Source organism: Zea mays, chromosome 4 (genome assembly GCF_902167145.1).
Source record: "Zea mays cultivar B73 chromosome 4, Zm-B73-REFERENCE-NAM-5.0, whole genome shotgun sequence".
In the NCBI taxonomy this organism is placed as follows: Eukaryota; Viridiplantae; Streptophyta; class Magnoliopsida; order Poales; family Poaceae; genus Zea; species Zea mays.
The window spans coordinates 6,677,840-6,700,482 of NC_050099.1; the positions used below are offsets into that span (position 1 = coordinate 6,677,840).

Genomic DNA, 22,643 nt, shown 5'->3' on the forward strand with positions numbered 1-22,643 from the left:
TTATATTATGATGTCATATAATTGTTTATGTTGTTTTCCTATGTTTCATAAGCTTCATCCTCTATTTATACATGTCATACTTATGAAGGTATGTCCTTCGTAACCTTCGTCTGAAGATCGTTATATCCTAAGGGAAATAATGCTTCAAAGGACGAAGAAAGTTAACCTTTAACCTATTCTTTGTGTTGCCTTGTTCTTAATTCATAGTATTTGAGAACAAGTCCCCAACATGCATCTAGATCGGCATTCTCTTTTGAGAAATTAACTAAGTAGAGCTTGTCGTCTAATACACCCTTAAAAGCTAATGAACCATCACTTCTTCTAAAGACAGATACATCAATATTTGTAAATAAACAATTATAACTCATATGACATAATTGGCTTACAGATAACAAATTGTACCCGAGCGATTCTACTAAAAACACATTAGAGATCGAATGCTCGGTTGTGATGGCTATTTTGCCTAAGTCTTTGACCTTGCCTTGGTTCCCATCTCCAAAGATGATAGTGTCTTGAGAATCCCTGTTCTTGACGTAGGAGGTAAACATTTTCTTCTCCCCCGTCATGTGGTTTGTGCATCCGCTATCAATAATCCAGCTTGAGCCCCGGATGCATAAACCTGCAAGGTAATTAAGATTGGGTTTTAGGTACCCAACTCTTGTTGGGTCCTACAAGGTTAGTTACAACAGATTTTGGAACCCAGATGCAAGTTTTGTCTCTCTTGCATTTAGGTCCCAAACTTCTAGCCACTACTTTATCATTTTTACATAACAGCACAAATGAAGCATCACATGTATGATAAATAGCAGTTGGACTAGTGGATACTTTCCTAGGCACATGAGAAACAGCATGATTACGCCTAGGCCTATTTCTACCATGAGCATAAGAGGAGCTAGTTGCAAACATGGCATGAGAACTAAATACATCATCATGACACATAGGAAAAACAGAATGACTATGACACTTATCATGATGAGTAACATTAGGAACTTTCTTATAAAGATAGGCATGGTTCTTTTGAGAACTACTAGCCATAGGAGCCTTCCCTTTCTCCTTGTTGAGATTGGAAGTCCTATGGCTTGTAAAGTTCTTGGTCTCCTTTTGGAAACCAAGTCCATCCTTAATTGAGGGGTGTCTACCAATGGTGTAGGCATCCCTAGCAAATTTTAGTTTCTCATAGTTATCCTTGCAAGTTTTAAGTTGAGCATTAAGAGTTGCAACATCATTGTTTAATTTAAGGATAGTAGAGGCATGTTCATTACAAGCATCAATATTAAAATCTTTACACCTATTGCAGATTACAACATGCTCTACACATGAACTAGCCACATTAACTTTTTCTAGCTTAGTACTTAAATCGGCATTTAAATTTTTTAGACTAGAAATAGAATCATGACAGGTAGACAACTCAGAAGACAATAGTTCATTTTTATTAACTTCTAGTGCAAGAGATTTTTGAACACTAATAAACTTATCATGTTCCTCATAGAGAATATCTTCTTGTTTTTCTAGTAGCTTGTCTTTTTCATTAAGTGCATCAATCAATTAATTTATTTTGTCTACCTTAGATCTATCTAATCCTTTAAAAAGATCACTATAGTCTATTTCATCATCATCAGAAAATTCCTCATCACTAGAAAAAGTGTACTTAGGTGTATCTCGTGTACGTACCTTCTTCTCCTTAGCCATGAGACATGTGTGTCGTTCGTTGGGGAAGAGGGAGGACTTGTTGAAGACCGAGGCAGGTAGTCCTTCATCATCGGAGTCGGATGAAGAACAGTCAGAGTCTCATTCCTTTCCAATGTGTGCCTCGCCCTTCGCCTTCCTGTAGTTCTTCTTTCTTTCCTTCTTCCCTATCTTCTCTTGTGTCTGGTCATTGTCATTATAGGGATATTGTGCTATAAAATGACCAGACTCACCGCACTTGAAGCAGGAGCGCTTTCCCCTTGATTTGTTCTTGTTGGGATACTCCTTGCGTCCCTTCAAGGCGGTCTTGAAGCGCTTGATGATGAGCACCATTTCATTCTCGTTGAGCCCGGTAGCCTCCACTTGTGCTTCTTTGCTAGGTAGCACTTCCTTGCTGTTGGTTGACTTGAGAGCAACGGGTTGCGGCTCGTAGACATGAAGTGGTTCGTTTAGGGCATCGTCCACATACCTTGCTTCTTTCACCATCATGCGCCCGCTCACGAATTTTCCGAGAATTTCCTCGGGCGTCATCTTGGTGTACCTGGGGTTCTCACGAATAAGATTTACAAGATGAGGATCAATAACGGTTAATGACCTTAGCATGAGTCGGACGACGTCATGATCCGTCCATCTTGTACTTCCATAGCTTCGAATTTTGTTGATAAGGGTCTTGAGCCTGTTGTACGTTTATGTTGGCTCCTCTCCCCTTATCATGGCGAACCTTCCCAGCTCGCCTTCCACCAGTTCCATCTTGGTGATCATGGTGGCGTCATTACCCTCATGAGAGATTTTGAGGGTATCCCATATTTGCTTGGCATTATCCAAGCCGCTTACTTTGTTATATTCATCCCTGCATAGAGATGCTAGCAAAACAGTAGTAGCTTGGGCATTTTTATGTATTTTATCATTTATAAATACAGGATTATCAATGCTGTCAAAATGCATTCCATTTTCAACAATCTCCCAAATACTAGGATGGAGGGAAAATAAATGACTACGCATTTTATGACTCCAAAATGAATAATCCTCTCCATCAAAGTGTGGGGGTTTTCCAAGTGGGATAGATAGTAAATTGGTATTCGAGTTATAAGGGATGCGAGAATAATCAAAAGAATAGTTTCGATTAACCGTTTTGTTTTTCGACAAAGAGTCTTCGCCGTCGTCATCCCTTGGTGAAGAAGAGGAGGCATCGCTGTCGTAGTAGATGATCTTCTTAATGCGCCTCTTCTTCTTTCCATCCCTCTTCTTGTGACTCGAGCCTGAGTCAGTGGGCTTGTCGTCTTTTGGCTCATAGAGGGTCTCCTTCTCCTTGTCGTTGATCACCACCCCCTTGCCTTTAGGATCCATCTCTTCGGGCGGTTAGTCCCTTAATGAAGAGTACGGCTTTGATACCAATTGAGAGCACCTAGAGGGGGGTGAATAGGTGATCCTATAAAATTAAATACTAAATAGCCCAAACTTGGTTATGAAATGTTAGTAATGTTAAACCAAGATGCTATAGCGAGAACTCTTCACTTGATTGTTCCTTTAGAATGAGTGTGGAGCTTAGGAAGCACAAGTGATTGAGAGAGAACTCAAGAAGAGAAACCAATCACAATAAAAAGTGACACAAGAGACACGGTGATTTTATCCCGTGGTTCGGCCAATGCCTACTCCACGTTGTGGTGACCTCCTTTGGTCAAGGATTGCACTCAATCCCTCTCAAGTGATCCAATGATCAAACTCGAGTACCACGGTTTTCTTCTTAAGTAGATGTTTCCCTTTTGTGAGGAATCTCCACAAGTTGGAGCCTCTCACCCTTACAATGTTGATCACAAGAAAAACACAAGAGTAAGGGAGGGAAAGAAACATACACACGAGCTAGAATCGCAGCAATGACACGCACACAAGTCAAGAAGAGAGCACACAAAAATAGCGCAACAAGTTCACAACACAATTAGTGCTCAAATCTCAATCACGATGATCCGAATGCGTGTTTGCGGAGTCTAGGCGTCTTAGGATGTTCAATGGAGGCTTGGTATTGTGCTCCATGCGCCTAGGGGTCCCTTTTGTAGCCCCAAGGCAGCTAGGAGCCGTTGGAGCTCCATTTGGTAGGCAATTCTTGCCTTCTGTCTGTGGGCGCACCGGTCTGTCCGGTGCACACCGGACAGTGAACAGTACGAGCACAGAACATGGCAAAGAATCGCCTAATTGGTTGGTTTTCTTTTCTGTGGGGCACCGGACGGTCCAGTGTGCCATATGACCGTTGGCCTTGGTCGACGTGGCAGGTAGTCGTTGCACAGCTGGTACACCGGACTGTCCGGCGCCTCGCGCGGACTGCCCAGTGAATTATAGCCGACGTAGCCAGGAAAACCCGAGAGCAGAGAGTTGGGCGGGCCGTGCACGGGACTGTCCAGTGCACACCGGACTGTCCGGTGGGCGGCACCGGACCGTCCGGTGCTGCGCAGTCTAGCACCTTTTCAACGTTCCTTCCTTTGTCTTCCTTTGATTCTTTTGGACTTCACTTAGCTGAGTCCCTGGCACTTAGACAAGTATGTTTAGCACATAAAACAATTGACTAATCATCTAGAACTTACCTTCATACTTGATCCATCTAGATATACATTTGCTCAACATTTGTTAGTTCTCACATAGTGTGTTGTGCATTTAATCACCAAAACAATATGGAAATGGCCCAAGGGCACATTTCCCTTTCAGTGGCAATAGGACGAACGACGATGCCTTTGTCTAAGAATGACATCTAGAAGAAATCTTAGTCGAAACAACACCTGAATGGCATGTCGGTACAGTGAAAATATAGAAACATACACCCTTGAATATGAAACATTTATATGTAAGAGGAAGAGGTAAAATATAATTGCTTAGGCCAAATGGTATTATTGAAAATTACAAGATAAGGCTTATAGCAAAGGGTTATACCCAAAAATAAGGTAAAGACCATTTTGAAACTTACTCACTAGTTATTCTTCTTACGACCATACATGTTTTACTTTTCTTGGCTACCTTGCATGGTCTCCTCATTTCAGATGGATGTTAAGTTGCCTTTCCTGAATGGAGAACTTGAGGAAGAGACCTACATGGACTAGCCTGGTGGTTTTATAGCAAACGGTTAAGAGCAAAAGGTATGTAAATTATTGCAATTGTATAGTTTCATACAAGCACCTAAGCACATGAGAAATTTGGTAATGTTCTGGATTTGGCTATATTTGTTGTAAATGAAGCTAATAAAAGTGTTTGTTACCAGTTTGACGGGGAAAAGGTATGACCTTGTTTTTATATGCGGATGGTATATTAATCTTTTAATGATGTTAATATGAACGAGGAAGTGAAATAATTTTTGTCTAGTAACTTTGAAATAAAAGATTTGGGAGAGGCTAATGTTGTTCTCAACATAAAGATGTTGAGAGAAGGAGGAAATAGTCGGGTTACTCTAGTGAAATCATATTATGTTGTAAAGGTGTTGAGTTGCTTTGGATATAGTGACTACATGTCCGCTCCAACTACTTATGACCCAAGCATGGTATTAAGGGAAGTTCATATAATACCATAGGATCATCTAAGATATTATCGAATCATTGTCTGTGTTTGGCTAGTGCAGCGAGGCCTGATATCTCGTTTGCTATGATCAAACTCAGTGGTCTGTCTCCAATCAATGGGATGATCATTGGCATGCCCTAGAGAGGGTATTGCGCTATCTAAAAGGGACTATGAGTTTTTGCATTTACTATAACATGTACCCAAGGGCACTAGAGTGTTATAGTGATGCAAACAGGATACCTGATGTTGGTGAGATTTATGCCACAAGTGGATAAGTGTTCTCACTTGGAGGTGTGGTTGTTTCATGGAAGTCTTGCAAGCAAAGCATCTTAACAAGGTCAACAATAGAAGCAAAACTCACAACATTGGATACTACCACAATTGAAGCTAAGTGCCTTCATGAACTCCATATGGATTTACCAGTAGTTAAAAAAACAGTACTGATTATCTCTATGAACTATGATAATCAAACAGTAATAACAAAAGTGAACAATTCTAAGGATAACATAAAGTCTACAAACATGTCAAAAAGTGATTGAAATCTGTCAGAAAACTAAGAAATTCTAGAGTAATTATATTGAACAATGTTCGTACATCTAAGAATTTGGTAGATAAATTTACAAAAGATTTATCACATAATGTGGTATAAGGTGCATCGAGGAAGATGGGCTTGAGACCCACTTAATGTCATTCCATGGTGGTAGCATGTTCTATGTGATTAGAGATCTTGTGATGTAGGATGGTGAAACAAGCTAGAGGATGACTGATGGAGAGACTACTTAAATAAAATCTACGTAATTTGATGTGCACAATTATCTGGTGATGTATGGTAGGCTAACTAAAATCTTAATATGATATGAGTGACTTATCTAAGCAGGGATGTTATCCTACAGAACATTCTAGAAGGAACACACCTATATGAGTTTGACTGCAAGTCACAATCTATGATATGTGGGTAATCTCTAGATACTCATGAAAGGCTTTGAAGTGTGACTTATATGAGATAAGAACTTTGGTGAAACTCACTTCATGCAAAATTGTGAATTGAAGGCACAGTCTATTATTTAGATGTGAATGGGTGTAACCCATGTTTTAGATGGATGTTCAACTTAACAGTCTGCACCAAAACCCTAATATATCAAAGAACAGTGGATTTGAGTTTGTCCAATACGTGGTTTAGATTTTAGTAGGGATCGTTAGCATTTTATGGGCTTGGTCCATCTAAAGTATTTAATAATTCTAAAGGGTCGAATTAAACAAACTATGTATGATCCTTTAACACCATATGGATGGTTGATGGGATGGTTACATGGTTTATATAGATGGGCATATATGTCTAACTTTAATGGTTGAGAAAAAGGTAAAGGTGTGTCACATCCATGGGCGTGCCGCCTCCGTCGAGGTGAGGTGTGGCGTTGCAAGGTGAGGCATGGTGTGGCGCAACACGATTGTAGTCATGGTTGTGGTGTTGTGTAGCGTTGTTGTGGACAAATATACAAACTACCGTTGCACTTAGAGCGCATAAGTTTTTGATGGAACAGTAGGAGTTTCAGAATTTAATTTAAGAAGTTATATCTTGATGACAAAGTTATCTAACCTATAATCTCTCATGCCCTTTTAGCTCTCTCGTTCTCTGGCCACTCAATGACTGTTCAAGTCTATTGACTCACCTATATAAAACCCATCCTATATTTGCTCTCGGATCACTTCTCTATCGCTGCTCAACTATCAGATGAGTATTGATCCGCTCTAGCACTTGTGCACACAAGTTCTGGGAGAGCAGGCCTTTGAAACAACTATTGTCGAAGTGTTTATCTACTCAGGTGAAGGACAACAATCATGTTTTTGGGAAGTATCAACAACACAACTCCTTACTTCCTCCTCATCTTCCTGGTGTTTTTATGGTGATTGAGTTGACATAGCGACAACATTGCACAGCAACAACCAATATGACTATATCAACTAGCAATGTCTTTGTTAGGTATGTATCTTATGAGGGTAACTTTTCCAGATCAAGCTAAATGAGGATAATAGTTGAAGAGATCCATTTTTGCTTTTTTATTTTTGGTCAATATACCTCGTTTTTATCCCTATATAATATCTTGTTTTAGATAATACAATGAATAAATCATAGACAACTTTGTCACATCACAACAAATTAATCCATAATTGATTACATATGTATATTATTTCCATATCTCTAGATGAGATGTTTCAATTGATCATCACACTACTTTTTATACTCTATGTAGCGATGTTTTTGCTTTATATGTCCAATTTCAATTCGTTATTTATTTGTCTGTTTGTTTTGGTTCATTTTCGTTACTGTCAAACCCGGATTCAAGGATAAATCAAGATGTATATCACATGTGTGTCAGGATCAAGTTTCACACATATGATGATCTTTATTACATAAATAAAATATCTTTATATAAAATAACTAAATAAAATAAACTGATCGAAGACAACCTCTCTACATGTGTAGTTGACTAGGAGACGACGACCTAGAACTCATCGAATTCATCATAATAATCCTCCTCCGGCTATACATGTTCATGTTCCTGATCTAAACAACAATTATAGCTAAGGTGAGCTCACTTATAGCGTGATCTCGACAAGTGTGTAGGAATAAGTGTCATGTAGAAAAGGCTAAAACTAAGCATTAGCTTTTAATTAAGTTCGTCAAAATTTTATTAGCAATTACTAGGTATAAGTAATACCAACCCAATTAGAGAAAGGATCATAACAAAATTGTTACCCATAAACCAACCACATGCATGAAAAGTTAAAATTTAATTCCATATGTTAATCATGTGAGTGTCCAAGCCGCTCGTAACCATGATCGTGGTTGATATATCAGTTTTACACTCTGTAGAGATTGCACATCTTTACCCACAAGTCATATATCCCTTCTAGCCTGGGTTAGCTAGACCCTTAGACACTTCCAAGGTGAATGACTAGGTATCTACTATGAGGCCTTTACAAAGTTCCATTAGTATGAGAAAAACCGCTACGATTTCAGGTAGAGGTGGTACAGGAATCAATCGTCCAAAATGCTATCACAAACAGATCATCTTGAGAACCTCCCTATACTTGAGCAACTCCTCCCCGCTTGCCCCTTTCGGATAAGATTCTCACACACTAGCTTCCCTAATTAATTAGCCAAGACCAGAGTCATAATAGTCTTGTGGTAGCAATGTTTTCCTAGGTGGTTCTTTATGTTTCAATTAAACAAAATGATCTTATCATGCATAACAATTAAGTCAATAATAAATCATGATCAATGTTCCACATGTAACATTATTCCATAATCAAGTATAGCAATAGCAAATCTACCAATAATAAGTGAACCAGGTATAAACAAGGTATAGGGAAAACAATTCTAAGTAACCTATTAGGTTCCCATCAAGTTAACCTAACTATACATGCATGGGTGAGAACATAACAGTAAATACTATTATGTCAAAACAATGTGATCTAGGATACACTTGCCTTCTACTATGAGCTCCTGCTCAGATCCCTCAAACTGTTAGGCTTCAGGTTACTCGCTCACTTTCTCGTCTATTCGTAACAATATAATTAAACAAAATATAAATAAAAATCACATTATACCAAATAGATAATCAAATTGCATATTATGATTCTACGCGTCGAGACGAATTCGTAGGTTTGAGAACATAAAATCGGAGTTAAAACGCAAAAGATATGGATAAAATAAGTTCTGATGTTGATTTTATATTAAAAACATAGGTTCATGGGCCTATTTGTGAAGTCTAGGGGTTGCTACGTAATTATAAGTGTAAACTTGAGGGGCTTGGGGTAAAAATACTCTAGTAGGATGGCAGATTCTATATTCTAAAATCTAAGGGTCTAAGTTGTAAATAAAAAGGGCCTAAATTAAATCCCCTATAACGGCGCCAGTACTACAGGTTCATATCACACTAACACAGGGGCTTTTAGCAAAGTTGACTCGGTGGCTTTACGTTACCTAATCTAGGTCGTCCAGTCAAGGATGTAGGGTCCAGATTAAAAGAGCGAAGGGGTACGCTCAGGATCTAATCCTGACCGTTAGTTTGCCGATCTACGGCACGTGTGCGTCTTCTACCCCTCTGACCCGAGTTGCATCAGCGTTCTTTGTTGGCCTACTGCGACGACGCCCACCGGCGCATGGCATTCACACCATCTCGCACACAAATCGAACACCGAATAGTCCTATTCATAGAGAGGAACATGGCAAAGCAAGCGAGAAGGTTCTCACCAGAACAGAAGCAGCGACAGGGGCTCAACGACGACGCAAGGCGATTCAGGCGGCGCTCGGTAACTCTAACGAGAAATCACTCTCTCCTACGGACGAATTCCCCTCCAAACTGTATCACACTGAACCAAACAGTCCCAAAATCTAGGGAGGAAACAAACATGGCATTAGAATGTAAGGAGCATTAGATTACTTTTAAATGTCACTCGATTCTTGGGAACCATAGAGGGCCTAATGCATGCACATAAGCTTTGTAGTGCTATGCAGATCAGAGTAACCGACCAGTATAATGCTATGCAGATTAGATCAGAGTAGTCGACTGCTTATGAAACAGAAGCCCCAATCACGAAACTCAGTAGTGTATATTTGTAGTGAGAAATGACCTTCCTTTAACTTGTACTTCAGCCAGACAGTTCTAAGTCCACACAAGCACAACAGCGGGTGACCGTAGAGGGTCACTTGAATTTTGGGGAGAGCAACTCTAGTCCACCCATATAGGGTCTTAGTGGCTCTGGAACCACAATCGACCCATCGCCCTGCTGAAAATTCTCTAGAATGCAAACTATCAGACGAGGCACCGCCACTGCTGTAGCGTTGAGCGTGTGGACGAACTGCGTAGGGCCTGAGGCAGCTCCCTTCCCTTTCTTGGTGCTCGTTGATGGAGGCTCCGAGGGTGATGGGCGGTAACGGATGCCTAGTCGCCTACTTTGGTAGTCGGTACAATTTGATGCACTGGAGATCTGCAAAGTTTGGTCAGGAATCATCAGCATGATTCAAGGAAATGTTGACAAGATGTATACAGGCCTGGATATTTGCCCCTTACCTCACCATAACGCTCTAGGCCGGGCATCCACGCCTCGATATCAAATTTCCGGTAGGCTGGTGCACCCAGATCCCCAGTTGCCATGTCCAGAGTTCTACAAAAGGGGAATGTTGGCATCAGTACATCTGTGGCATGGGATTTCCTCTCAAAAATGGACATGGCAAAGGAATTAAAAAGGAATAGGAATCACTTGAAATGAAGTCCAAGTGATGCATAAAGATCCTCTTCAATTGTAATAAGTTCTTCATGCCATTTTCCACTCTCCTCTGGCCGACAGAATATGAACATCTCAACCTTGCTAAATTGATGTACCCGATAGAGGCCCCTGTTCATGACAAGACGATAAACTTAGCAACTTTAAAACGTACTGTAAAAAAATTAATCTCAATGCAGAGCATGTGAAAGTTTGCTTTTATCACACTTTTTAACCATTCAAAATAAAAGAAACCAAATATACATCTTCATACAATGATAAATCTTCATAATCATAAATCAATAAGCAAAAAGTTCATAACCTCAGGCAAAAGGAGAACAGACCAACCTAGTGGCAGCACCTGCTGCACCTGCTTCTGTGCGAAAACAGTGTGAATATGCTACATATTTTAAAGGCAAAGCGGATTCGGCAAGTATTGAGTCCATGTGGATGCCTCCAACAGGAATTTCCGCTGTGCCTATGAGACACTGATCACTGTCCTCAATTGAGTATACCTACAGAGCAAAGTGCAAGCAATCGCTTTAGCACATGTCAAACGACGACTAAAAATGCACATCTGGAACTAAGAAGGGACTGAAATGGTTAAGCTGAACAGCATATGACACCACAACAACATATCACATGTAATCAAATACTTAACAGTCGGGCAAGGTTGAAATTTTCGGTCGCATATGGTAAAATTTTCTAAAAATTGACTAGGGTCATCCTTTTGGATTATATGAACTGATTTATCAAATGGTAATTTTATTTCATAATAATATAGCTTCACTGTCATTTATAATACACAAATTATAATAGAAATAGTGGCTAGTATTATGTTTTAACAAAACCATTGATGCCCACAATTGTTTCCAAGTCGGACGACTTGCTTGTCGTTCTGGTTGACCGACTTGGACGATTAATCATGATTAGTCAGACGACTTGGATGATTAATCGCAATTGGTCCCAACCGACTTGGAAGATTAATCGTGATTAATCGGACGACTTGAAAACAGCATAGAAACAATGTCGTGATGACAGGGATTAATCCAGAATACCAAACAGCTGCTAATGGAAACATAATGTAAGAACAAAAACAAGTCATTAGACAAAATAATGTGCTAAAATGGCTATTTTAATGTAATTTATGAAACAAATAACTAAACCTTAAATCCCATCCTAAACAGGGGAGTTCCTACCTGAGTGTTTTTGGCCCTTGGCTGAAAGCCACATTTCTCAACAACAGATGATCTTACGATCTCTGGAGTTATGAGTGGTGTGAAACCCTTCTTGGAGACCTCTGAAATAGCCCAGTTTACTAGGGCCATCTCCAACAAAACAGCTTCATTCTTTAAGTAGTAGAACTTCGAACCACTGACCTGTGCAACAGAGTACAGACCTTTAGTACAATGAAAAGACCAAATAATAAATCAGAAGCTTAAAAAAAAACTTGATCCAAGAGGGAAATCTCCCTGGCATTGCATTTAGATCTAAGCTAGTTTTCAGAGAATTTAGATATATTACTTGACATCATGCAGTTTGAACTTTTAGGTGTATCTGAAAGTATCTTATTGAACAACTTGCTGCAGTGTGTTATTGTACTTAAATGTATATAGTGACATAGTGTTAACAAAAGTTGTCGCAATTATACCTCGGCTGCTGCATCAAAGTCAAACAAATCAAGTTCCTTCCCCAGCTGAAGATGATCTTTGATTGCAAAATTGAAGCTCCTCTGACTGCCTACCTACACAGTTCAATCAAAATAAATTAACGACTGTACAAAGTAGAAAGGCAGCAGGAAGTATAAAACAATACTTACCTCTTTCCTGAGGACAGAGCTTTCCTCACCCCCAACAGGAACATCTGGATGGGTAGTGTTAGGAATACTTTGAGCTTCAAGTTGAAGCTTATCTGTCAGCTGAACAAGATCCTCCTCGAGTGCTATAAGTCCCTCTTTCAGGTTCTTACCTGTAGTAATTCAAAATGAGTAAAAGTAATCTAATGGTGAATCCTTATCTTCATGCTTTAATAAAGTGCTCATTCTACCTTCTTCAACAAGGGCTTGGCGAACAGATGGGTCTAGTTTCCCTTTCATCTTGTTGGCAACCGCATTTCTTTCAGCTCGGAGCCTTTCAACCTCCTGCCATCTGTCATAATTAGGAATTGTTGCCATCGTTCTGTTACCGTCGTATTACATTCTGGAACTGAACTAACCAATTGTGTTCATCAAGTGCATATATAGACAGCTACTGCATCTAACTATTGCACAAGTCTTAAGCAGATGATAAAAATTTTAGAATGGATTAATGGAACACATGAAGAATCAAGAACCTAAGGATCAGAAAAATTTTGTAACTTAGCTTTGTTATCATGAATGATAAATTGCTAAGAGCGCAATCTGAAAACAGTTAAGGGCCAACCAAAACCAACTAAAGGTTGAAACTATATTCTGGTGGAAGGGTTCAAGGAGGAGCTACACATTTGGTCCATGACAGGTGCAAAAAGTATGCAAACTCTTTTTGATCCTGGTTGAGTGAGGGGAACTCAGGGTGCCAATGTGCTCAGAAGTGTTACTAACCTTGATTAGGCGGAATGATCACCCCCTCGGGTACTGTAGCATATATATAGGCAGACAATAATATATGGGCCTTATGGGCCTTAACACCCCCTGTCAAACTCAAGGCGGAAGTGGAGGATTTGAAGCATTGAGTTTGAGTAGATGAAACTGATGTTGTGCCCTAGTTTGTGCTTTTGTGAAGAAATCCGCAAGCTGTAATTCTGAGGGCACATATTGAAGATCAATGGTCTTCTGATGACAATGAGATCTAGTGAATGAGACATCAACACCAATGTGTTTTGTGAGTTCACGCTTCACTGGATCATGACAAATTTGTATAGCTCCAGTACTGTCACAGCGAAGAAGTGTAGGCGAGTCACAAGAAACGCCTAAATCAGCCAAGAGCCAACGAATCCAGATAATCTCAGCAGTAGTAGTAGCCAGGGCTCGAAGTTCTGCTTCAGTACTAGATCTAGATACAGCAGCTTGCTTCTTGGATTTCCAAGCAACAGGGGATGATCCAAGAAGAATACAATAACCAGTGATGGAGCGACGATCTGTAGGATCACTGGCCCAGGTAGCATCAGAGTAAGCATGAAGCTGAAGAGGGGAATTTGAGTCATAAAATAAACATTGTGTTTTTGTCCCCCGTAAATATCTAAGCACACGAAGTAAGTGCCCATAATGAACTGATGTAGGAGCAGAGACAAACTGACTCAAGATCTGAACCGCATGAGCAATATCTGGCCTGGTGACAGTAAGGTAAACCAAGCTGCCAACAAGATGTCTATATCGAGATGGATCCTCCAAAGGTGTCCCATCAGTCGGACGAAGAGATAAGTGAAGATCCATAGGCGTGGCAACAGTGCGAGTATCACTAAGACCAGAACGATCAAGAAGGTCTTGTATGTACTTGGCCTGAGAAAGATAAATACCATTTTGAGTCTGCAAAACCTCAATACCCAAGAAATAACTGAGTGCCCCCAAGTCAGACATTTGAAATTCCTTACTCAGAGACGCCTTCACATGAGCAATATGGTCTGGATCATTGCCTGTAATCAACATGTCATCAACATATAGTAATAGCAACGTGCGTCCTCGTGAAGAAACATGAATGAACAATGCAGGATCATGATCACTAGAATAGAAACCACAAGCCTTGATGACAGAAACAAATCTCTCAAACCAAGCACGAGGAGCTTGTTTGAGACCATACAAGGCTCGACGGAGACGACATACATGTCCTGATGGAACCTCGATCCCAGGAGGTGGATGCATATAGACTTCCTCATGTAAATCACCATGAAGAAAAGCATTTTTGACATCCATCTGAGAGATAGTCCAAGAAGATGAGGCTGCAACAGCAAGTAAAGCTCGGACAGTAGTCAGATGGGCCACAGGTGCAAAAGTCTCATCATAATCAATACCCTGTGTCTGTTGAAAACCTCTGGCCACAAGACGAGCTTTATATCGCTCAATAGACCCATCAGATTTGGTTTTAACCTTGAAGACCCATTTGCACGTGATAGGTACAGCACCAGCAGGTAACGGAACAACATCCCATGTACATGTGCGATGAAGGGCATTTAATTCATCAGTCATAGCAAGCTGCCACTCAGGTATACCAGAAGCCTCTTTATAAGATGATGGTTCAGCAATGACTGCACCAGCACGGGAAAACCCATAACGTTCGGGAGCTGCAATAGTGCCACGGTCACGAAGATGATACCCCTGATTAAAAACAACAGGAGAGTCATCATTGTTAGTACAAGTATCAGCAACAGGATCATCATCAGGACTGGCCGTGGGAGTAGAGCGAGGACGACGAATGTAAGTCTGAGTGACAGGTGGTTTGGAAGAGTAAGACGGAGATGGTGTGAAAGTGGAAGGTGGTGTGATGGGAATAAGGACATCTGGGGTAGAAACAGTAGGTGGTGATACGGATGAAGTTTCAGAAATGGGAGGAAGGCTCATGAAGGAGGTAGACTCTGTGGAATAAAAAGAAGAATGAGTGGAAGAGTTGTAAAAGAAGGGACGATTTTCATTGAAGCTCACATCTCGAGAAATACGCATGCGACGAGAAGATGGATCATAACATCGATAACCTTTATGTTCAGGGCTGTATCCAAGAAAAACACACTCAACGGATTGAGCAGTCAATTTAGTACGTTCACGAGGTGATAATAGTACATAACACATACATCCAAAAACTCGAAGGTGGTCATATCGTGGAGGAGTTCCGAAAAGAACTTCACCAGGCGTTTTGCCAGAGAGTTTGGATGATGGTTGTCTATTGATGAGGTAAACCGCAGTAGAAACTGCTTCACCCCAAAAATGTGAAGGGACAAAAGAAGATATCAACAAAGTGCGAGCAGTTTCTATAATGTGACGGTGTTTGCGTTCAGCCACACCGTTCTGTGCATGAGCACCAGGGCAAGAAAGCTGAGCAAGAGTACCCTCTGAAGTCAAAAACTGGCGGAAAGTATCAGATAAATATTCACCACCAGAATCAGAACGAAAGGTTTTAATATGAGTGGAAAATTGAGTGTGAATCATGCGAGCAAAGGTTTTATAAATAGAAATCAGCTCAGAGCGGCGTTTCATGAAATAAATCCAAGTGTAGCGAGAATGATCATCAATAAAAATGACATAGTATCTATATCCACCTTTTGACACAAAAGGTGCAGGACCCCAAATATCAGAGTGAACCAAATCAAAGGGTTCAACAGAATGAGAATCACTAGTAAAATATGGAAGTTGTATTTGTTTTCCAAGATGACAACCCTTACAATGAAAATCAGACTCAACCGAAGTATGACCTAAGCAACCTGACTTTATTAGAGTAGACAATCTAGATCCACACAAATGACCTAGACGATGATGCCACTGGGCAAAAGACGCAACAGAAGCAAGGGTAGCTGAAAGCACATGAGCCGAAGATGTAGCCAAGGAAGGAAGCCGCAAAGAGTCCAAGATGTAGAGGCGAGGAGCAGCTCTACGGCGACAGCCAGTCCCAATCACTTCCCCTGTGCGAAGGTCCTGTACAAAACAAGATGAGTCATCAAATCCGACAAAGCAATTATGATCCGTAATTTGACCTACTGAAAGAAGGTCCATAGATAGCTCAGGAACAAAGAAAATATTAGGTACTGTAAAGTGTGGATCACAAAGAGAACCCTTATGAGTAATGTGGCATACAGTACCATCAGCTGTCTGCACTGAAGCACCATTTGTGACAGGTGTAGTAGAAGCCAACTTTGACTGATCAGATGTGACATGAAAGGAGGCTCCTGAATCAAGTACCCAGGCCGACTCTGAAGTACAAGCGGACGAAGTGGCAGCAACAGCAACTGAGCCTCTAGTAGATGGTCCTGAACCACGGCCACGAGCAGCACGTCGTGCACGGAAATCAGTCAACTTCTCAGGGAACTTTACAAAGCAAAGCTCAGATCGATGATTGGTCTTGCCACAATGATCACAAGGCTTAAAAACATTCTTAGGTTTCTGGGCAGCAGCCAATACACTGTGAGTATTAGTACCAATAGAAGACAGAGAATTAAGACGAGTCTCTTCAGCAAGTAAATCAGACAACGCCTTAGCCATTGTGAGAGTGTCAGAACCCTGAAGTAAACGAGCACGAAGAGAATCAAACTCGGCCCGAACGCCCATAACAAATCTGTAAGTGAAGAACTTCTCAATAAACTTATGAGCCGGACACGGATCAGCAGTACAAGCAGGCACCATAGATGTCAAAGCACTCATCAGACGATCAAAGGCTGAGTAGTACTCATCAATACTCATATCATTTTGCTCAATAACATGTGTCTGCTGCATGAGAGTGTGTAATAGAGCACCACTGTCCTGAACAAAACGCTCCTTCAAATGAGACCAGATGGCTTTAGCAGTTTTAAATTTAGACAAACTCATAATCATAGACGGTTTGACACTGTTCACCATAGCAGCCATCACTTTACCATCATTAAGCTGCCATGTTTTGATATCAGCAGCATTGCGACGATCATCCGCAAGTACTGGTGCTGCATCAGTCAAATGAAAGAGTAATCCATGTCCCCTGAGTGCAGTCTCAACACAGAAAGCCCACTCTGGATAATTTTGGCCATCAAGAGTGATATTGACCACAATAGCATTTGTCGCCATATTGAATTCAATGAAAATCAGGAAGAACAGGAGACCGGAAACCAAACAAACCGGAGGAACCGCAGCTGACAGTAGCCAAAGTTGGACGAGTTGACGGAGTTCCTGGTCGTGGAAGACGAGTTGGACAGTCTGATGGCGACGAGGCAGGGCGCAGCAGACGGTGGCGCAGATCGGCGGCGTGATTATCGGGTCGATGGCAGTTGCACAAATCTTCTCTGCAGCAACTGTTTGTGGCGTGCAGCAGGCGGAGGCAGGTGCGGACGGCGGATGACGGCTGCCGGAGATGGAGGAAACCGCGGCTGGGCGCAGCTCACGCGGGCAGGGCGCGGATGGGCGCAGCACAAGCCCGCGGCAGAGGCACCCGCAGCAGAGGAAGGAAGGGGCGGGTCCGCCCAGATCCGCCCGTGGCAGAGGCGCCCGCGGCAGAGGGAATCGCGGCTGGGCGCAGCTCAGGCGGGATCTGCCCAGGGACGCCCGCGGTAGAGGAATGAAGGGGCGGGTCCGCCCGGGTCCGCCCAGATCCACCGGCGGCAGAGGCGGGAAGGGGCTGCTTCCGCGACGGCGGACGGGCAGCAGCTGGATCTGCGCGACGGCGGACGGGGCAGACGGGATCCGCGGAGGCGGATGTGAACAGGGGCGGCGCAGGTGGAGGAAGGGCCGCGACGGCGGCGAAGGAAGGCCGCGACGGCGGCGAAGGAAGGCCGCGACGGCGGCGAAGGAAGACCGCGACGGCGGCCGGGAGGAGACGATGGTGGCTAAAAAAAAATCTAAGAAACCCTAATCGTGACCTCCTCTGATACCATGTTACTAACCTTGATTAGGCGGAATGATCACCCCCTCGGGTACTGTAGCATATATATAGGCAGACAATAATATATGGGCCTTATGGGCCTTAACAAGAAGGTTGTAAGTGTCCTGGGTGCTTGTGTAGGAGTGTGTTCAAGGGTGTGTGTTTTGGGTGTGTTTTCTTGTTTTATGTCTGGGCTCTAGCCCTTTTTCTTCTCCTATTAATATAATGATACGCAGCTCTCCTGCATATTTGAGAAAAAAAAATTGAAACTATATATTAATTGCATGATGTAATGCAAAATACGGTATACCTCAAAGAGAGCTCCATAAAAGTACAGTGTATGTATGAATTCCTAGATTTGACTTTTACTGACAATTGATTTCTAAAAATGTAAAGCCATTTTTTGGTGAGCATTGGATCTGCTTGCATCTGATTGAATGGAAATTCAATGGATAAAGGAACTGTTAAATGTCCTAAAGAAAAAAGGTAAGTCCTATTAGAAATATTCTATCCTGATCCATGCTCAGCCTTTTGAGTTCTGTTTCTAAGTTTTGTTGCCAAGACAAATACAGAAGACACAACAGCCATGCCGACAAGACACTACTAAATGAGTTAAACCGTGGCTAGTTCATCAATCATATTGTAGGAAATCTAAAATTGCAGTTCTAATATAAGCTCAGATGAAAATCCTAGCAAAGAGCAACCATCTAGCAGGAGCAGACCCAAAGTTTGGGCCTGGGCCACCACTCAACTTACATAAATTAGTTATACAGCCCAAAGTTTCATCATCAGTGCCTCGACTCAGCCCACGGAGGGTGCCCTCACTCAGCTCAACCTCTTCTCCTGATTTAGTCTGCTACCCTACCACACCAAGCCGCAGTTGTCTGTCATGCCACCACCCTGTGCCGCGTCACCAAAGCACCAAGGACAAGCAGCACCATGTGCAGCAACAAATACATCGGAATTCAACTTTGGTTGCAAGTGAAGCATAGGCAACTTGTTTAATTGTTTTAAGGTTTTGCCAAATTAGTATCAAATTTTCATGCTCATGTTATCTAGGCCAATAGACAACCATCAATTTTAGGTGTGCTTTGTGGTTTGTGCATTCCTGAGTCTATATGATTCCAATAATTTTGCAGGTAAGCATGAGAAAATACTAGAAAAGAAATTAGTGATATTAGATAAATAATGTAGTGAGTTCAAGTTAAATCCCATACCTGCATGCTACAAGATTGCCTAAACATAAGTCCTTATTGGATTCCATCGTTAATTGGTAACATGTTTGTGCACTCCTTCAGGGTATGCTGTTTCGGAAAAATGATGCAAAGAAATCTTTCATTTTTTCCTATAAAAAAAGTAGACAGTAGCGTTATATTTTATTGTGTTCATTTTTCCCTTTTTGCAGCCTCTCTAATTTCTCATGTGGGAAATGGCTCTAATACCTTTTTCTGGACAGATAAATGGCTAAATGGATGCTCCATCAGAGATCTTGCTCCAGAAGTGGTGTCCAAGGTTGATAAAAGAGCTCTTACCTCTATGACAGCAGAACAGGCCCTTGAGAACAGGCAATGGATAGCTAATATCAACCCCCCCCCCATTTCTTTGGTTGGAATTCAACAATTTCTTCTCTTATGGGATGCTTTAGGTGAGGTGCAGCTTTCTCAGGAGGAAGACCACCATGTTTGGAGACATGAGGCATCGGGGCTGTTTTCTTCTAAATCCTGTTACAATGTCTTATTCTTCGGCTCTACTGTTTTTGAGCCATGGGAGAGATTATGGAAGACCTGGGCCCCTTCTAAATGTAAGTTTTTCCCTTGGTTGGCGATAAGGAACAAGTGTTGGACAGCTGACAGGTTGCAGAAGAGGGGGGTGTCACACCCAGATGTATGCCCATGTGTGATCAAGCCCAAGAGACAATTCAGCACCTCCTTACTGCGTGCATTTTTGCCCGGCAATTTTGGCACAAAGTTCTTGCTGTTTTTGGCTTGGGGCACCTCACTCCGGCAGCTGATGAGGAGTCTTTTGCAGACTGGTGGGGAAAGGTGAGCCTAAGGGTTATCAAGACCAGGAAAAAGGGGCTTAACTCTTTGATCATTCTGGGAGCTTGGTGCCTATGGCTTCAGAGAAACAGAGCAGTGTTTCATGGGGAGTCTCCATCCTTATCTAGAATTTTTAGATGTTTTTCAGATGAGTGTGTTAGCTGGGCAATAGCAGGAGCTTGAGAGCCTTGGCTTAGTTGTAGCTCTGGGCGAGGTTGGGTCAAGTTACGGTACCAGTTTGTAATTCCCTTCGGGTTTATGTAGGGTCCTTGGGAGACTTGCTCAGCAACATCTCCTTTTTGTAAGGTTTTTATTCCTCTCTAATATATAAGATGTGCAATTCTCCTGCGCGTTCGATAAAAAAAAGATCATCTTTAGAAATTCAATTAACTGTGATACTGATATGGAACTGTTATCCTATATGATATCTGATTCACTGATTGTTTGTTAGTATAGCCATGGTACTCGGGCTTTATGAACTAGAAGGGTGCCTCTCCTCGGATTTTTGTTCTAGGTCCGCATCTGCCATCTAGTACATATCCCTCGGCCAGCCAAGTCAAAATCCAGGCATTAGAACCTGACCCTCAACAACGCAAGCTTATCCATCAACGAATCTAGCGCAGCACAGTCAGACAGCACGAACAGCTACAACAAAAAGCTCTGGCATTGGCAAGCCCCAGACCTTCTGCAGTGTGAGGTACTGATCGTAGAGCTCGAAGACGAGGTCCAGATTGGCGGTAGAGTTCCGGGTCCGGATGTTGTCGGCGACGGCATCCCGGTTGTCTCGGATCCATTTGAAATCAATCGCGGCCTTCCACTGCGGCCTCACCACACCGGCACCACCTCCCGCACTACCGTCTCCTGAAAGAAAAGGCGGAAGCTTAGATAGCAGCCGTTGAGATGAAGAGCGAAGGTTTTAAACTTTTACCATTGGTGTCGAGTTCCACGGCGGTGGCGGCGGCGGCGGAGGCAGAGGAGAGGAGGTGGGGAGCGGGGCGGCGAACGAGGGAGCGAGTGAGAGTCCGAAACGGGAAAAAGGATGCGGTGCTGGTAGCAGCGGAGGAGGAGATAAAGCGGCCGCAGGTCAGCATCTCGCCGGTGAGGTGGTGGCCGGCGGGCGGCCGTTGGGGCGGATAAGAGAGGGGTGAGGTTTTTGGGGACGCCCGGGCCCCGGGCCGTATGGACTTTTGGTTCTAGTGTAGCATACTTTTTTCTCAAACTCCACTCTGGTCTATCCTCAGTTTGTAGTTACGTCAATTTTTCTATTTTAAAATTAACTACTTTATTTTAGTTTGTTTGACACATAAAAATTGCACAACATAATAGTACCTCCGTTTTCGAAATCGCTAGTTTATTTTTGAACTAAAATATAACAAATAAAAAATAAAAAACGAGAGAGGAACTTTTATTGAATAAAACATCACACATTATATAATACTTAAAAGAAGTGTATGATAAATTTAAAAAAAATGAACTCCTACAATCACAAACGGTTAGTACACATGGCACTTACGTCGTACATGTGGATCAATCAACGCACTGTCAATCGGCTCAGCATGCCAACACGGACGAGAACGGGCGTTACGTCCGCTCTCGCCGGGCGCCGGCACTCTCACTCATCGGTGTCTTCTCGTCCCTCTACCGCCTCACAGTATGCTGGACACAGTCACTAGGGCCGCACTTGCCCCCCACTGGCACCAGCCTGACACAGTGAATGTCAACCGTTCGATCTTACCACTTTGATGAGGTTATTGTGCAAACTCTATTATTCATGCAAAAAAATATTTAAACTAGCATATAGCCCACGGTAACATTATGATCTCGCGGAGGAGGACAGGGGTCGACGATAGCATTGACAGTGTGAGGGGGGATTAACACTAACGCGAGTGAGGGAGGCGAGGACGCAGGGGAGGGAGAGGGGAGACTAGGGCGGCAGGGTCGTAGAGGAGAGGGATGAGAGATTATCCAAATAATATTGTTCATTATATTTCAGTAGGTAAGGGAGAGAAGTTATCCACTGATCTGAATCATTCGTTTTGATGGTGTGTGTAGTCTGGGTGTATTTTGTTTGGTGGATTTAGTGGAGGTTATGGGTGTGGAGGTGATTTGATTGTGTGGGTTTTGCAAAGTTTAAACTTGTGGATTATATAGTGGTCGGTGTTTCAAACATAGCTCCGACAAGTAAATTTGTTCATGCATATTCTAGGTTCCGGATGGTGTGCTCAGAGGATGCGAGATTTATATTGCTTCGAGCAGAACATCCCTACATCCAGTTTTCTGAGGTTCACGCTACAGGCACTGTTGTTGCTCAATACTCATGGTAGGGGTTACAAGCGGGAGAGAGGGAAAAGGAGATCTTAAGTATCTAATGCATGGCTAGACCTAAGAACTACGGGACTAGAGCTCTTCGCTAAGCCTTGGGCGTCGTGGTGGTTCGCTCCAGCCTCCATGGTCTTCCGGGTCTTCTGGTTCGTAAGTTTTTCTTGTGTGTTGTGTGTTGTCCTCTTTTATAGACCAAGGCGGGGGTCAGTTACCGACTCCTTTTCTTAGAAGAAGTTGCTGAGCTACAGTAAAACGAGACATTCTACCCCGGTAAAATCATGAT

General features: G+C 42.3%; 1 protein-coding gene across 4 annotated transcripts; it reads right to left on the reverse strand.

Annotated features, from left to right (window-relative positions):
* Positions 1-9,645: 9,645 nt before the first annotated feature.
* LOC542538 (seryl-tRNA synthetase) lies at positions 9,646-21,252 on the reverse strand. Of its 4 annotated transcripts, none has more exons than XR_004857632.1 (11): positions 20,967-21,252; positions 20,721-20,899; positions 13,073-16,090; positions 12,541-12,641; positions 12,314-12,462; positions 12,146-12,238; positions 11,694-11,873; positions 10,843-11,009; positions 10,492-10,626; positions 10,302-10,395; positions 9,802-10,218 (listed from the first exon to the last, which is right to left on the reverse strand). XR_004857632.1 is itself a non-coding variant. In XM_008679745.3 (10 exons), the coding sequence occupies exons 2-10, from the start codon at positions 20,810-20,812 to the stop codon at positions 9,934-9,936; spliced, it is 1,296 nt and encodes a 431-aa protein (XP_008677967.1). In that variant the 5' UTR covers positions 20,813-20,899; positions 20,967-21,249; the 3' UTR covers positions 9,646-9,933. The 4 variants fall into 4 exon arrangements, 2 of the variants coding, with proteins under 2 accessions (XP_008677967.1, NP_001292796.1); XR_004857633.1 differs by having other exon boundaries at positions 16,255-20,899; XM_008679745.3 differs by lacking the exon at positions 13,073-16,090 and having other exon boundaries at positions 9,646-10,218; positions 20,967-21,249.
* Positions 21,253-22,643: the final 1,391 nt, after the last annotated feature.

What these genes read in the sequence shown, in the direction of transcription:
- LOC542538 (NM_001305867.1), bottom strand. Translation starts at nt 21,129, where the DNA reads ATGCTGACCTGCGGCCGCTTTATCTCCTCCTCCGCTGCTACCAGCACC. An exon ending in ACTTTGATGCAGCAGCCGAG is followed by an intron (nt 11,874 to 12,145) that starts GTATAATTGCGA and finishes TCTGTTGCACAG; the next exon opens with GTCAGTGGTTCGAAGTTCTA. An exon ending in CAAGGGCCAAAAACACTCAG is followed by an intron (nt 11,010 to 11,693) that starts GTAGGAACTCCC and finishes TTTGCTCTGTAG; the next exon opens with GTATACTCAATTGAGGACAG.